The sequence below is a fragment of the Passer montanus genome, unplaced genomic scaffold (assembly GCF_014805655.1).
Source record: "Passer montanus isolate IOZ18808 unplaced genomic scaffold, ASM1480565v1 scaffold9, whole genome shotgun sequence".
NCBI lineage: Eukaryota > Metazoa > Chordata > Aves > Passeriformes > Passeridae > Passer > Passer montanus.
In genome coordinates, this window is record NW_024374367.1 from 9,900,648 (window position 1) to 9,916,570 (window position 15,923).

The 15,923-nt window shown below is 40.0% G+C and overlaps 1 protein-coding gene across 1 annotated transcript in view; it reads left to right on the plus strand.

Annotated features, from left to right (window-relative positions):
* The window catches only part of PTPRG (protein tyrosine phosphatase receptor type G), a 392,251-nt gene that overhangs the window by 321,868 nt on the left and 54,460 nt on the right, over positions 1-15,923 (plus strand). Inside the window, exon 13 of the mRNA XM_039734146.1 lies at positions 1,624-1,756. Coding sequence (XP_039590080.1) covers positions 1,624-1,756 — 133 coding nt within the window. The remainder of the gene's footprint in view (positions 1-1,623; positions 1,757-15,923) is intronic.

Here is a 15,923-nt window from a genome sequence, read left to right on the forward strand (position 1 = left end):
ATTAGTAACACCTCACAGGCTTACACTTTTTCCTGCTCTTAAATGATTTGAAATGCACTGGTAATAACTGATGCCTCAAGACTTAGCATTTCATAAGTTTGGCAAATACAGGGAATAAGCCTTTGCTCTAATTTGGAGGTTGCTCTTTTCCTTATTCTTTGCTAGTCAAGGAATTCAAAGATGTTCAATCAAAGTGCACGTTCACTTCCCCCAAACATCCTTCTGATTAGCACATCATTTAGGCTGCTTCCTAAAGGGCATTACCTCTATCAGCCTCGTTCTCAAAACTAGAAAGATTTCTTGCTGGGCTTGCAGCAGCCTGCAGCCTTGCTCTGTTTTCAGCAGTCAGGCAAAAGCATTTACAATTAACCTTTACTTCCACGTTAGTTGAATTTTACTCCTGCCTATGGAGGAGTATAATCTAAATGCTATTAAAATAGAGTATGACTTCATGTTATGTGACATCTGGTGACTTCCAATTATCTGTGTTTTGCCTGCCTATGGTGAAAAGGCAATTATGTTCTTCTGGTAGGATTTGCAGCAGTTTCAGGAGCTATGATAATACAATATTGAATGAGGGCAAGGAAGCATGTTGGTAAGGAAAGACTCACACAGGCTTAAAAGTAGAAGTCAAGTGTGCATGTTTCAATCCTCCTTGAAATCTGAACTGTTTGTACTAATCCTTTCCCATTATGTCCTGTTGACAGGTATTGATCAACCACTGCCTGTTTGTTAGGAAACATGAATAAGATATGAAATCCACTTCTGCATTTTCCTTTTATCATTCTGTCTAAAACAATTTATTCATCAAGTCTACATGAATTTGCACAAATTAGATGTCTTCTGAAATACACTGGTGCAGTGTCTATGCTCATTGGCTCCAGTACTTGCAGAACTTCTAGATATTCATCTTATATATGATACAATAATTTTAGTGAGATGTCATGCAAAAAGTGAAGTGGAGTTAACTCAGCCAGATCTCAGGGTATTGACGAACTTTAATTTTGTTCAAAAGCTGTGGCATAATGATTTCTTCTGTCAGTTACAACACATCCTATCCATTCATTCATCCACCCATCTTGACAATCCATATGCTAAAAAGTGCTTTCATATGCAGTAACCCACCAGATTGTGACAATTCTGCAAATGATGTGACATGACACCCAACATGTTGAGGATTTTTTATTTTAAGATAGTTACCAAGAAATTTATTTCTAAAGCAAAGTATTACACGGAGCTTTGCAAACAGGGCTGTCCTGCACTGTTGAGAAACAGAGTACATTTATCTGCAAACACTGGTGACAGAGCACAGCATTGGCTCAGTGGGATACTCTACATCTGATAATAGGTGCTTGCACGAAAGAGTCCTAAAAGTGTCTAAGAGACCGTAATTACAGGCAGTAGTAAAATCCTAGCCATATGTGGCAATAAACACCATACTTCTGTGCTCTCATGTCTCAGACTGAAGACAAATGGAGTCCCACCCTGCAGTTAGAGGATCTCTGCTCTGTTTACTCATAGCATGTAAAAGGGATAAGCTATTTGTTTTGTTTACACATTTTTCCATACAGTAATTCTTTTTTTCCACCCAGTGATTTGGTTTGTTATGTGTTTAACACACAGCTGGCAAGAACAGCTCCAGCATGGCCACGAGACCTTCTCCTGGTAAAATGGAATGGATCATCCCACTCATTGTGGTCTCAGCACTGACCTTCGTGTGCCTCATTCTTCTCATCGCTGTGCTTGTCTACTGGAGGTGAGCCTGTTTCCTGATCAGTGGAAACTGATTAGGATTTGAAACACATTCCAGGTGGTGCTTTTAATGTGGTCCTGTGTTTTGTTATTTTATTAGAAGTTACGGTGATGGATGCATTAGATTGTTCTCTGAGTGCTAGAAAAGCTTTGTCAGTTAACTATTCAGCGGTCTTAAATACTGATTTTTTGTCATGAAAATGAGCTTGGTAGAGTTCTACCAGTGGTGGAGCCAGCTGTAATGGTGACAAATATTTTCAAAATTAGACCCTCTAAAGTAGCTGTAAAAAATTATCTTTGTCTTGGCCTTCAGGAAAGGTGGTTGTGGGAGAAAAGCCCAGTTAGACTGGCCTTGGTTTCATGGGAGTCTGTGCCACAGACCTCCTCTGTATACGTATGCAGTTCTTTCCTTCCTTTGACTGTACTTAATAAAGTGGGGTAAGCTTGTTTCACATTCCACAGCTATAATCTCTAGCATTGGTGAAGAGTTCAGAAGTGCAGCCTCCAAGGTCTTGAAAGTAAAGATTGCCTCTTACAAAGAGACACCGTCATTCACACTAGTGGGCATTGGTGCAGTGGTGGAGACCGGGATTAGCATCAACAAATCCCTCTCCATTTGATTTAGAGTAAACTAAACCCTGGAGCACCTGCTCATGTCAAAATCAGAACCCAGAGCCACCTCATTTGTCTGGAAGTTAACATTAACCAGGGATAAGCCACGTACAAGATATTTAGGAATTACTTCAAAATCTGATTAATTGGGATAAAGTAGCTTTGATGTGAAATACCAGCCCATTGATCATTATATTTCCAGAATCCATTTTAAAAAGTACCAAGCTATTTTTCAGTACACCCATTTTGCTGACAATTAGTTGTCCCAATTGTTGAGGCTGAGAACATTTGAAAGAATTAATAAGTAGACAACAATAGTCTTGTGAAAATAATTTCTATTAACATTTGTAAGTAATTAACATCATTGCAGTAAGATGGTGAATAAAAATTGCAGTGGTATATGCACAAAAGCTGAAAAAGGAAGGGTTCTAAAGATCCCATTGTATCATCCTGTTTTTTCAATACATATTGTCTTTATTTGATGTACTGAACTTGGTCTCATTCACATATTCACAGGCAAGTCCTGGAAGGATATGGTATATCTCAAAACACTGGGATGAAGGATTAGTAGTATTTATCTAGTGTTGATACAAAATTCTCTTCTAAGGCAGAAAGGTTTTGAAATACAATGGTAACAGCTATTATCTAGAAGAATATTGGTACTATCATTGTTTGCAAAACATTTCCATTTCTTTGCAATTTCACTAGTGGAGCAAGAGAAATAATTGTAAAATTTGTGTTTAATTTGCTCAAAGAGTAACAATACCATCCTTGAAAAGATACTAAAGTTGGTGGAGATTAAAAATTAATAGAGACATGGAAATTATGTAATGTAGCAGTCAAAAGTTTTTTGATAAATATAAAGCAAGAAATAAAGAAACAAATTTGAGAGGACGTATGTACTGCCTTCAAATAATCTGTGTGTAGTTCTGAGGATTTTTAACAAATACAGAGAGTGTATTAAACATACACATGTGTTTTAGGATAAATCAACAAGCAACTAGAACACAAATCTTTCCAGGTAACGTTTCACATTGTGCAGACCATGTCACTGAAGCAGCAGCACAGCATTTCATTTGCAGTGTGGTTGCATTTCCTCAGGAAAAAAAATAAAATGTTTACCTCTGTGAGTGTTTTAAAGTAAGGAAAAAAAGAGATTTTGAAGCACTGCAGACTCTAATTCAGAAGTTTGAAAGGAGCAGTAATTTGCATTTTCAGAAAAAAATACTTAGCTTAAGATGTTATGGGCAACATATGGAATAATTTGCTGAATAACACCATCAAAGCAACTGGCATGAAAATGAGTTTGAGACAGATATTTCAGAAAGGGAAACATGGTATTGAAGTGCACAGCAGAGAAACACTTGTGATGAAAGGATAACCCTCAAGGGGACAGGCGTGCTAGACCAAGGGGTCTTTTCTTGCACAGCAGTACTTTGTTTTGGTGTTGAAAAAAACATTATAAATCAAAACTCAGAGAACTAGAGGAAACAGAAGAGATATCGTTGTTCTTGGCAATGCATTGTGAGGGTAAAACAAATTTTATTTTTGCTTTTGCTTTTTTGAGCATTTGTGGAATTAGAGGATTTGAGGCCAGTGGTGACATAAGTGGAACAATGAAGCAGAGCCTTCTGCTTGTTTCCATCTTATCAGTGCCCTATTATCCAAAATAAGGAGTTAGAGAAGTAGCTTGGGAAGATTTGGCAAAACATTAATTTTGTTTGGTCTCTTTGTGGCTCATTCCGTGATACAGCAAAGAAATAAGTTTTGTGAAGAAGACTTCTTGTAAGGGAGCTTCATTTTCTGTTCCCTTTATTTGAAAAGGAGACTGTCATTGTTTGATGAAGATTTCCTTTTTCCATCTGTTGAGTTTCCATGCTGTGTTTTAGAGACTTCTTGTAACTGAATATATTTGGAAATTATCTGTGCCGTTTCTGAACAAGACTCGCTTATTTGCAGAGGTAATTTGCTGTTCTCAGTTCCTTTTTCATGTGGATCCTGGACAAATGGTGAAAGAATATGACTAATATTGAAGAGAAAGGGTCACTTCCATCTTTTTTGTGTGGTGGCCATCTCGATAATGAAAAGGGATGGGAACTTGCAGGCAAGCAGAGCTCTGAATTACCTTTCTACTAACGTTTCCTGGATTCAGTACTTTAAATGGCACTGCTGCACAAAGAGGCCTGTGTGATTTTAAGTTGGTAGAGTGGAAGATAAACTAGGTCAGCATAATGAAGCTGCAAAAATTGTGCTGCCTTTTATCCCAGAAAAATGAGGAGAGCACAATCACAGGGTGACCACGAGCCATGACATCCGCTGTGGGCTGCTGGTAGTTGGGCTCCCGGGGCAGGAGGGACAATGATGCTGCAGCTTCAGTTTGCTTCCGTGCATCTTTGATTCCTCTTGAGGAAAGGCTGGCCTGGCTGATCCTTGAGCTGTCATGGGCATGATGAAGGGGACTGTTGCTCCCAGGACCTCTAGTGCTTAGATTGATTTCTTTTAGCACCAAGTTGAGAATTTGAGTCTTAGCAGACAGAAAAGGTGAGGAGACCAGATTCTTGTTTTACTCACCATATGGATTCACCATTCACTTTTGCAGTGGCACAATGGTGCTTCTTTTTCTACTTTCTTTCCTCATACTGGTTCCTGAAATTGTGTGCTGTAGGGACAGCAACTGAGTATTTTTGAAAACTGCACCCTGGGATTTTAGGACCTTCACTGGAGCACTGCTAGCTCGTCTAGAGCCCATTAAAACGTGGGTGTCATGAGGTGCTGTTTCCCAAACACTTTTTTTTTGCATTTCTGGGCATTTGTTTTGCATCTGTGATTTTATACCCAGACTCAGTATCATGAGATCCATCTGCAGATCTTCAAGGTCATTTTAAAATCTGACTTGGATTGTCTGCAGTCTTTGCCACTGTTACTCTCACAGCCTTTGCTATGAGCTCCAAGAACTGCAGGGTGTGTTCGGTAGTGACCTCCAAACTATTTAGGGATTGAGTGTGACTTCAGTTTTTTGCAGCAAGATGAGTTCTTATAGGATGCTGAGCTGTGTTATGGCTTGAAACATGTCTCTTCCACTCTATTCTGTAGCAAATTGAACTAGTCCTGAGTATTGACATTTAGGGATAAACCCAGGGTCAGTGTCGCTTTTATCTTCACACAGGTGCAGAAGGGTGACTAGAGTCAGGAAATCAGCTGAAATATTTTTGATACACAGCAAGTTTTGTCCTTTGAGGGGAAAATAACATATTTTAGGAGAGTGTTGTAACCTTCCACTCTTTGTTTTTCATTCTGATTTTTAATCTAAACTCTACAGTTCTATAGACTGTGGTTTCAAAGGGAAAAAATAAGCAGAGAATATTAAGAAGCAATTAAGATTTTAGAGTTTAGCCAACAGCAACTTTTAAATGAGAACTAAATTATAGCCATTTCTCATTTTCAGCTAAGAGGAAGAAATTCATTCACGACTATAGCTGGAGAGTTTTCTTTTTCTTTCTTCTGAACAGATACCATAATTCACCTTGAATTATTGCCACAATCAACATCATGATCCCAAAGACAAAGTGGGAATATTGTACTGCATTTCTTATTAAATCAAGCTGTTTATACAGTGCTAATATGTTTACTTTCAGGGGGATTTTTGGAACAACGCAGCTGCTGCCTTTCAAAGAGCAAGCAAGCTTGCATTGCTTGTTTTATAGCTGTGTGTGTATATGAGACAGCTTGGGAAAAAGATGTCTTTAATTTTGCTAAGGCAAAACCCTATAGAATTTAGTAGACAGAGTTTTCTTAAGTTTTTGTTAAGCATCCTATCAAACTGAACAGAATCATTGGGACAAGTCCTGTGACAGAGCCTTGTACTTCTCTGGCAGTACCTTTCTGTGCAGGAGAAATCACACTGAGCCTCAGGAGTTGTGCTCTTTTTTCTGATTTGGTCATTGATTTCTGTGGGACCTCAGGCCAAGTCACTTACGGGTTGAGAGTATTGTTGTTCAACTCAGTGGCAAAGCTCTCACTGGAAGCAGGCTCAGGTATTCAATATTTCAGCATCTGAGTTCTGATACTGGTGAAATAGCAATGAAGAAGGCTGGTCAGCTGTATTTGTAATTCACCTTGTATTATAGCAACAAAAGCTGCAACATAAAGAACCCTCATATTTACCATGTCTAATAACCATGCCTCAGAATACTACCTTTTGGTGTTAAATTCTGGGGATCTTGCACAGCTGCTTAGCTAAGAGAGTGTTAAAATTTAATTGGGAGGAAAAAAAACCCAAAAAACTTCTGCCTGTACCAGGTTGTAAAAAGTGCTGAAATTGTTATTTGAACCTATCTCTAGGTTTATTTTATGAGTACACAATGTGTTGTTCATCTACTGTACTGATTGGAAAAGGAACATTGCAAATTTACAGACCATTGTAAAATTGTTCGCTTACAATGATAAAAGCTTCTTTCAGCTTACCCTAAAATGTTTGTGATTCTTCTCATTTTCTCACCCATGGAGGATGTTGAGTGGTAACACTTTCTGAGACCCTGGGTGTTAATTTTAAGAATGCCTCAGATGCAGTTGCATGAGTATTTATTTCAGCAGCAGCAGTTCAGGCAGGGTCCTCTGTTCCTGCCCTTGTTCTGCCCTCTCTGATCCCATTGCAAATGTTTGTACAACCATGTGAGGAGCTGGATTGTGAAATAATCCATGTTTTTTTAAAAAAAACCTTTTTAAAAAAATGAGAGGAGTTTTCATGTCCTGATCTAAACCAGATTAGCTCCCAGTCTGGTTGATGTAGAACAGGACAGAGCTGTACCAGCACAACTGAGAGAGCAGCACAGTGCAGGAATGAGAAGGATGGATGGGGATGCTCACCCCTACATTGTCCTCAGTGATGCCTGAGGACACATCCAGGCACCTGTGCTCATCTTGGCGATGGCAGTGCCCCAGAGCTTGTGTCACCACAGGCACTGAGGAGAATTGACAAGGACAAGAGACTTCCCTTCTCCCTGGAGACGGGCAGCTCCCCAGGGGGACAAGGGTAAACGTGGAGGTGAGTGGCATACCTGAAACTTCTGCAGCTTCCATCTCTTTTTGTAGTGCCCAGCTGTGCCTGGCTCATACTGAACAAGGCATGCCGTTGTTTTCCTCTGGGAATGGCCACTTTTAGTCTCATATGTTGAGGGGTGGGGACAGGGCAGATCACTGCCTGGTAAATGGGATGCAGCCTAGCCTGATCTGGAGTCCTCTGATCTGCTCTCAATTCAGGCAATGCAGGAAAAGCACTTCAGCTCTTATCAGGTTGCGTGTGATTTTGCCAGTGCCAGAGGTAAAGATACTGAATCTTGGCCCCTTCTGTGTTTAGTATCTCAAAATGCTGCTCATTTTCATTAAAAGGGAGCAGGCCTGTGATGAGCTCCCTCTTATCCCACTCTGGGGATCCTCATCTTCTCTGCTGACGTCAGGCACTCACTTTCAGGCTGGATGCTCAGGGCAGCCTCTGGTTGCTTGTTCTGGCTGTTGGAACCATACTTTCAGCGCTCATCATTCTTCCTTTATGAGGAAAATCAATATGAAAACTTCTCTGGAGGCATCTGTGCTGTTTCATCCAGCAGGACACAGCCTGGGGCAAGAGCCCCAGGTAGGGCCCAATACCAAACCAGAGTGTGCTGCTGCGCTTCACGGTGTTGGCTCAGGGGTTTTATTGTCCCCTTCTGCAGGGGAGCTGAGCCCAGCTGGTCCACAGGCTGGTGGGACACGGGGCTGGGGAGCTGAGCCCAGCTGGTTCCCAAGGCTGGTGGGACACAGGGCTGGCTCCGTGTAGGAAGGGCTGAGGCAGAGGAGCCCAGGACCTGCACCTGCAACCATCCCTCCCCAACTTCCTGTTCCATGACCATTTCCCAAAAGTCTACTTTAGGGCCTTTCTGAAATCAAGGGAGTTGTCAGTTGTTATGGTAACAGATCCCCTGCTGCTCAATTGGCCCCAGATGCCCATTTGGGCTTTTGAACAGACTAACTCAGGCTCATTAGACAAAAAAGAGAGAGAGACAGATTTGCAGATGGAAAGTTGCTTTTTAAGCATGCTGGATGATCTGTTAAGAGCTTGACTGTGGAAAGGGGCATGTTCTCTCATTATCTGCCTGTTACTTTTACTCTTTTTTAATTAACACTAGGTTTAATTTTTTGTCACAAAACAGAATTCTACAAGATCAGATTTCCTTTCTGGTGTGGCCAATAGTGGCCTGCCATTTTAGAAACCAACATATTTTGTCATGAGAAATAAAAGAGGTCTTTGCCAAGCTTAAATGCAGATCAGCGGTAATTTCCAGAACTATCAGCATATTGACAAAGCTCAGAAAATAGTGCTTTTAATTCTAATTGTAGGGCATCAGGACCAAAATCAATAAGCACATTCCAACCCAGGAATGTCCCATTTCAAGGAAATAGGACTGTCTAGATTTTGCTTCAGGTTTAGACCTGAGCCACCCCACTGGTGTTAACAGAGTGATTCCTGAATAACTTTTGCCAACTGCAGCAGACTTTGGCATTGTAAATTCGAGTCCACATGACTGAGGAACCTGTATCATCTTAAATAGGTTCTCAGGAGTATGTAATTGCAATACCAAATTTCTTCTTGCTAGATATTTGAAGCCAGCTTCTTCCTGTGTCCCATATGGCCAGCCTTCATCTGAATTTCATGAATCAGTGTTCTCCTCTCAGCTGTCCTGTAAATAAAAAGCAAATACAGTTTTATAGCAGCCTGATGTATCTCCAGGTGTAAATAAGAGAGGAGTCTGGGTTTTTTTATGTGATTCACCTTTTCTGCAAGGAAGATTGTTGCATCAGGTGGGGCAGGCAGGGCTGTTAGCAGACAGGGAAGGCAAGTGCTTGAGTACATGGAAGGGGTCTGCAAGGAATCCGTGATCTTCTGACCCCATTGTGCTGCAGATGTGAGGGGCCTTTGGTTTAAATTACAGCAAGAGGGAAACTTGGGTTGGACATTAGAAACAGGAAATGATAGGAACGAGAATAAAGTGGTGGTCTGTGGAATTTCCATCATTTCTAGGTTTCAGGCAAGATTAAGCAGCTCCAGTGAGGATACACCACAGGAGTCTGATCCCCCACAGGAGCTTCCAGGCCTGTTCTCCACAGTCCTGCAGTGCCCCCTTTAAAGCACACATGGAAGTGTGAGAAGAGAGGAGGAGTGGTAGAGTGTGATAAATTGCCCTGTAAATCACAGGCTAGAAGCTTTCCTGTCACTCTTAAACTGAAGCTTATGGGTCAGTTGCGTGAACATCTTCCTGCAGGCACTTTTATGGATGTGGCCACTGACCTCGGTGGAAGCCTCGATGTGCATCACCTTTATTTTGAAAGATAATGTCAAGCATGCAATCATGAGTCACACAACAGGACAATATGTGCTTTGGGTGTGGAAGACTAGAATTCAAAATATCATGTCGGTGACCTTGAAAACTCCAAAACACAAAAAGTATAATTTTTATTTTTAATTTGCTATATGATGTGTCCCATAAGAGCTGAGACATTCATGCTGTAGTTTGCCCCAGGTGAAGCTTATGCAAAAGTATTGGCAGCAAGTTGGAAAACTACTGTTGACACCTCTCCTCAGTGCTTTGTTTAGAGGTGTAGCAGAATTTCCTCAGCATTTCCAAAAATACCTTCTTCTGCAGAGAGAGCAAAGGAGAACGGGCAAGGGCAGCTGAGGTCAGGCAAGGAGGGATCTGCACAGCTGCAATCGATCTTACTGTTTTGTCTCTGTGGAACTAATTAAATGGATTAATTGCAGACATATTTTTTTCTCTGAAAATGCCTTCCCCAGTGCTCTTGTAACAGTGAGGTCTGGAAAAAAAATGAACAAGATTTTATCTGTGCAGTTGCTGGTTTAATAGTTTTCAATGCATAAGTTTGAATAAATAATTTTAAAATATCAAAATAGTCTTATTAATCTCCATTAAGAAGAGGTTTTTGAATGCTCAGAAATAATATGCCATGAGGAGTGTGGGTTTTCTCATAACTACAGTGGTAGTGGATGCCAGGTACCACTGGCATCTCCGACTCATCTACTGGGTCTGTTTTAAGTTACTGTAGAGGAAACTCTTATGCAGCTTTAAAATTTTTGAAATCTGACTTTTAAAGCTGTGAGATATTTTAAAAGATGAACAAATTTTACAAATTATTTTTTTCTGAAATTATATCACTTTATGAAAAGAAGGCTCTATTAAGAAATTGTTGCACTCTTTCTGTTCCCCTTCCAGCTCAAAGAAACAATTTGCATCCTCATTGTCAATTGATCTGTTGCTAGTTAATTTCTTTTCTATACTATTCTTAGTATGTAAGAGTATGTGTTAAAGTGTATGCAGGTATCTCTGGAGTAGATTCGCTCTCATAAACTGGTAGGTTCAGAGCTAGAGCAATGTCTCAGACAAACTGTGAATGAAATATCCTATAATACAGCTAGATGTACCCTGAGGGAACAGTATACCTCTGCTGTGAAACTGTGAATTAACCACAGCAACCAGATAAATTATATTTTTTCTCTCTCCTTGTAACCATAAAATATAGCTATTGAAAGGCCCTATCCTGTCCTCAGTCCCATGGCAGCATTTGGACTAACATTAGCACCAGCTATTTCACAGCAGGATGTAGTCTGAGTGTAAAATTATAGGGTAAGAATATTAAATCAATTCAGCAACCTTAGCTGCTTGGATAAATACTGGGAACCAGCAAACTAGTAAAACAATAACAAGCAGGGGTGAACTTCATTTTACTGTTCTTAAAACCTGTGCAATTTGGGGGAAAACAAGGCCTTGGAATGCACAACATGTTGTGCTGCTATTGCAGATGTTGCAAGTACAGGAATTCATTCATTTATTGTAGACTGCTGAGTTGGTTGGTTTAAAAGAAAACAGTTCCTCTATTGCTATAAACAGCATGTGTTTTACTCTATTGACTTACAAGGTTAAAATCCATTTGAGTTCCAAGTTTTAAGCTGAAACAGGCGTAGGCAGCATGCCTGGGTCTTGATTGGTGGGTTGTTTCATATTTTGGAAACCCCGTCTTCTCCAAGAAAGAGCAAAACCTTTTTGAATTGTCCTACAAATTTATAAAGTATAAATGAGCCAAATTTGAATTGTAAAAATATCATTAATGTTAAAAAAAGTCAAATAGACAGTTCTTAATAATGACAAATGTTCTGTTCCCTGAAGGTTCAAAATTGTTTTATGTTTCTGATCAAATTATTAGATAAATGGATGGATTTCTGCACAGTGATTCACTCTCCACAGCTATTTTTTAACCACTATCAGAAGGTTTCCAGTGAGTGCAGGTTAAATTCCTCACATTTTGTAGGAACTACATCATCATTAAAAATGATGATCATTTACTCTCTGGAGTCTTAAAGTTTCCTAACTTTCAGTGTTCATCTGCAACAGCAACTGGTATTGCAGACATGAAGTGAAAGCTGGGGAGAGCCAGTGCTCACACCTGCCTTATTATTTCAATTTATTTTGTTGGGTTTTGTTTTGCTTTTTAATAAAAGCTTGGGACATAAATGTACCACAATAGTAAGTCTCTGCCCATTTATACAGCTCCTTATTTTTGAAGCATTCAAGTGTGCTGTTTCAATCAGGGAGTAAATGGGTTTGCTTTGCAGGCTCAGAAAAGCAAACTACAAATGTTGGTTTAGTCAGTTAAGGCTGAATCTGGACTTTATCCACAGAACCAACATTTAGAAAACAGCAAAAAAATATTCTCCTGGCCTAGATATCATTGCAGGCTTCATACTCATATGAATGAGCTGGTTTTCATCACTTTCCTCACTTTAAGAAGCAAACCTTTTAACTTAAAAGGGCTTTTCCTGCAACCTTTATTTTTCAGCAGGTTTTTCTGTAGGTCTTGTGTGACAGAAGTCATGTTTTCTGCTAATACCTTGTCTCCCTACAACTGTACAATTGTCCTGTGTCCTTGTTCTATTTTTGGGGACCTGGAGGGGAAGGGAGAGAATGATGAACAGCTTTTCAAGCGCCAAGGACATTTACTAGGTTTACATCTGCCACAGTTATTCTTAACATGTTTATGGTATGGAATGGTTTATAAACTTTATATTTATTTGCAGTAATTCCTTATTAGAAGAAAAAAATTAATAATTAAAGGACACAATTTGCATGCACAAATCGCCATTGTTCGACTTGGGTGCTATTTAATACTGAATCTATCTAGGCAAAGCAATTGTCTCTGTGGAGATCAATCCTAAAGAATAAAAGAGATGAAAGGTTTTTTTAAATAATTTGAGCAAAGAAAAGATTGTCTTCTTTTTCCTGAGACCATGGAAATACAGTTTCTGCTTTCTAAAGGAAAATACAGTAATTAGGAAATTTGCAAATAGAAATTAGCCTCTGTTGGTCTTTGTCTTTATTTATATCATTAAATGTAGTCTTTAATTAGCATATATATTATTCATGTTTCAATATAATCCATTTTATTAGTCCAAGTTCAAATATAAAAATCAAAATGGGCTTGATGCACCCTATTGTTCACATGCAAAGCAGTTAACATAGATGTAAAGATATGAGGTGAATTGAAACATCCATATTTCATAAGGATGCAGTCTACGTTTTCTGAAATTATGGCTTGAACTCTTATTTTTAACTTTTTCTCATTTGCATACATATTACTCCCTGTTTAAATGATGTGTTAATTCTATTCATTAGACTTCAGTGTATGCTTCTGACTCTCCTGATAATCAAGCACAGGTCCCTGGAAAGCAAATTATGGACTTTCATGTTGCAAAACCCATTGTAAACGTGACATTTATCACTGCAAAGCCAACTCCTGTGGAGCACTTGGCTGCAGTCAGGAGGGCAGAAGCCTTTTTCTTCTGCTTATGGTAATGATTGTCATCTGTGGATAAGGAGCTGGCACCAGGTCCCCAATGGCTCTTCAGAAATGGTTGGGCACTTCACAACTGCTCCACAGTCTCGATGGTAAAAATACAAGTTCAGTTCTTTGAGGGAATAATTTCACTCAGGTCCTCACACAAACAGCATCAAGAAAATGGGTGGTGAGGAATTTTCTGTTCCATATAATGTGATTGTAGAGACCAGGATGGAGGGACCTGACTTAGATGGGCTCTGTACTGTCTGAAGTGTATTTGGCTTTCAGAGCCAGAGCCTGTGGCTGGAGCTTTGCTGTGCATCCAAAATATGCTTGTACTTCAAAATCTGGAAGAAGAGAGCCCTGAAAGCAAAGCACAAAGGTGACAGCAGTATAACAGGGGTCCTTTCTCCTTTCTCTGGTTTACTGAGCCATACCCTGTTGTGAACGTGGGAGGAATCTGTGGGAAGAAAAGGGCCAGTGAAATAGTATTGCAGTTAGGTGCCTGCTGTTGCATATTGATTTGCCAAGGCCCTGTCAATTCATCTCTTTAATTCTAGGTATAAAAGCATTGTTAGCCCAGTGGCAAACCCAAGGTGATCATTTTGGAAGGTTTTATGCTGATGGGGTGAGCCCTTAGTGGTGCCACGTAGGGAGTTGCCATGTGTGCTCTGATTAATAAAAAACGTTGATGGGAAGAAGAAATATTTGTATTGACATCTCTGTGAGGAAATCCCTGTCATCTTTAAAAGCCCATAAGTAGTTTCCACCTGTTTTTTTGCAGAGCCTGGACCTTTTCAAAGGCAGTGCTGATGTGCTGCAGGGAATTAGTTGAGGTCTTTGTGATAGCAGAAGGTGAGAGTTCACCGTGTGGTTTTGTTAGCCACAGAGCTGCAGAGAACAAGTCCCCTGTTGTATAGCTTAAAGGTTCAGGTGGAGACTACTAGAAAGAGACCTGTGTCCCTGCAGCCTGGTTTTATTCAAAGTGTAGAGAATAAGAGAGCAAAAGAGATCACTGCATTTGATGCACATTCTCAGCTGCTGCTTCATCTTCCTGTGTCTGGCTGTGTAATCTCACTCTCAGGATCTTTCTGCATGAGGAAACAGCTGGGCACGGCTGAGCACAGGGGAAATGATCCCATTTCACCAAGCTGCAGCTGGGCCCATGGGGCAATGAAGAATCTGTGTGTTAGTGAAATGCTGTGTGTTAGTGAAGTGCTGTCTCTAGGGTCTGAGCTTGCACTTGGATCCTCTCTTTCTTTACCAATGCTTCCTTGTGCTAAAAATGTGCAAAGGAATTTGAGCTGTACACCAGCATTTTTAAAACACTTAGACCCATCTGCAGCCTTCTTCTCTTTCACTCCCTGAACAGTGAGTGTTGAGTCCAGTGGGGCTTCTGCACTGTACAGCTGGGACAAGCTGTGCTAATTTCCTGTGTGATGAGCACAGAAAAGGATTCTGAGGAAAAGGGACTTTAACCTTAGCCCAAGGTTTAAGGTTATCCACAGTTCTCAATATTGTGTTTTGGGTTTTGTTTGTGTTTTATAAATGTGGAAAGTAGGCAGTTCACCTCTTTGGAGAAATAAAGCAGGGGATAAGCATTCCTCTTCCATCCTCTTTCCAGAATTTTTTCCCTTGATGTGCCAAATACAGCAATTTCCCATCCCAGAGAGAGATGTATTGGCAACCTCACTCTATTTTGTTCTGGTAACTGGATTAACATTGACATTGTCATTGCTCTCCAGCAGTCTTCTTATATTCACTGAGCTTTCTGTAAAGAATGAGTTAAATACATATGAGTTTAACACTTTCTGTTACAACTCATGTTCTGTCTTGACCTTCTAGACCTCACATGTTTTCTCCTTTCAGAGTTATTTGCTGTATCTGAGATCTTAACATCAGTGGGCCATTTTGGGAAATTAATATTAATGAGATGGCTGCTGATTGCATTGTGTGGGTAGAAACAAATGCTTTTATAATAACTGGAATTTAATATTAATTGAGTGGTTTGGAGTTAAAGGAGGATAGAAAGTGACAAGCTCATGGCACAGCAAAATGCCCTTTGCAGGAATCCAATTAGAAGAAGGGAGCAGCAAATTCTATGCAAACTTGCTATAATCACACAGGGGCAATACAAGAGTGGAGCGTAATTTGGAGCCTGGGCCCTGTCCCCTTGAATGTCTCATAATTTCCATGAATCAACATTTAGCTACTATGTGGTGCCAAGTTTGCATTATTCAGCTTTTTCCTGACAGTGCAGCATCCCCTTGCTCCAACCTCCCTCTCCAGAGGGAGACAGTATGTTTTGCAATAAAGGACTCATCAATTAATGCACTGTCCTGCTACATATCTGTAGGAGAAAAATGACTCATTTGTTAGCCTGCTGAAATTACTTTGCACTGAAAATCTTCTACTGATGTAACATGCTTTTGCCTGATCACTTGAAGCTGTTGTCTTTGCCATTTCCTCAATGAGGATGATCAAGAGTTGTCCCCTTTCCAAATTGCAGTGTTTATTCATGATTTGGAAAAATAGAAGGTTTGCTGAGATGTGCTGTAGATAAATGGCTAAGTCCTGCCCCAAGAAACCAAGTGCAGTTATTAGCTATATCTTGTGTTATAAAGAGTCATGTATAGTATTCATTGAGTTTGAATTGTTCAAAAATAATTTCTCTAAAT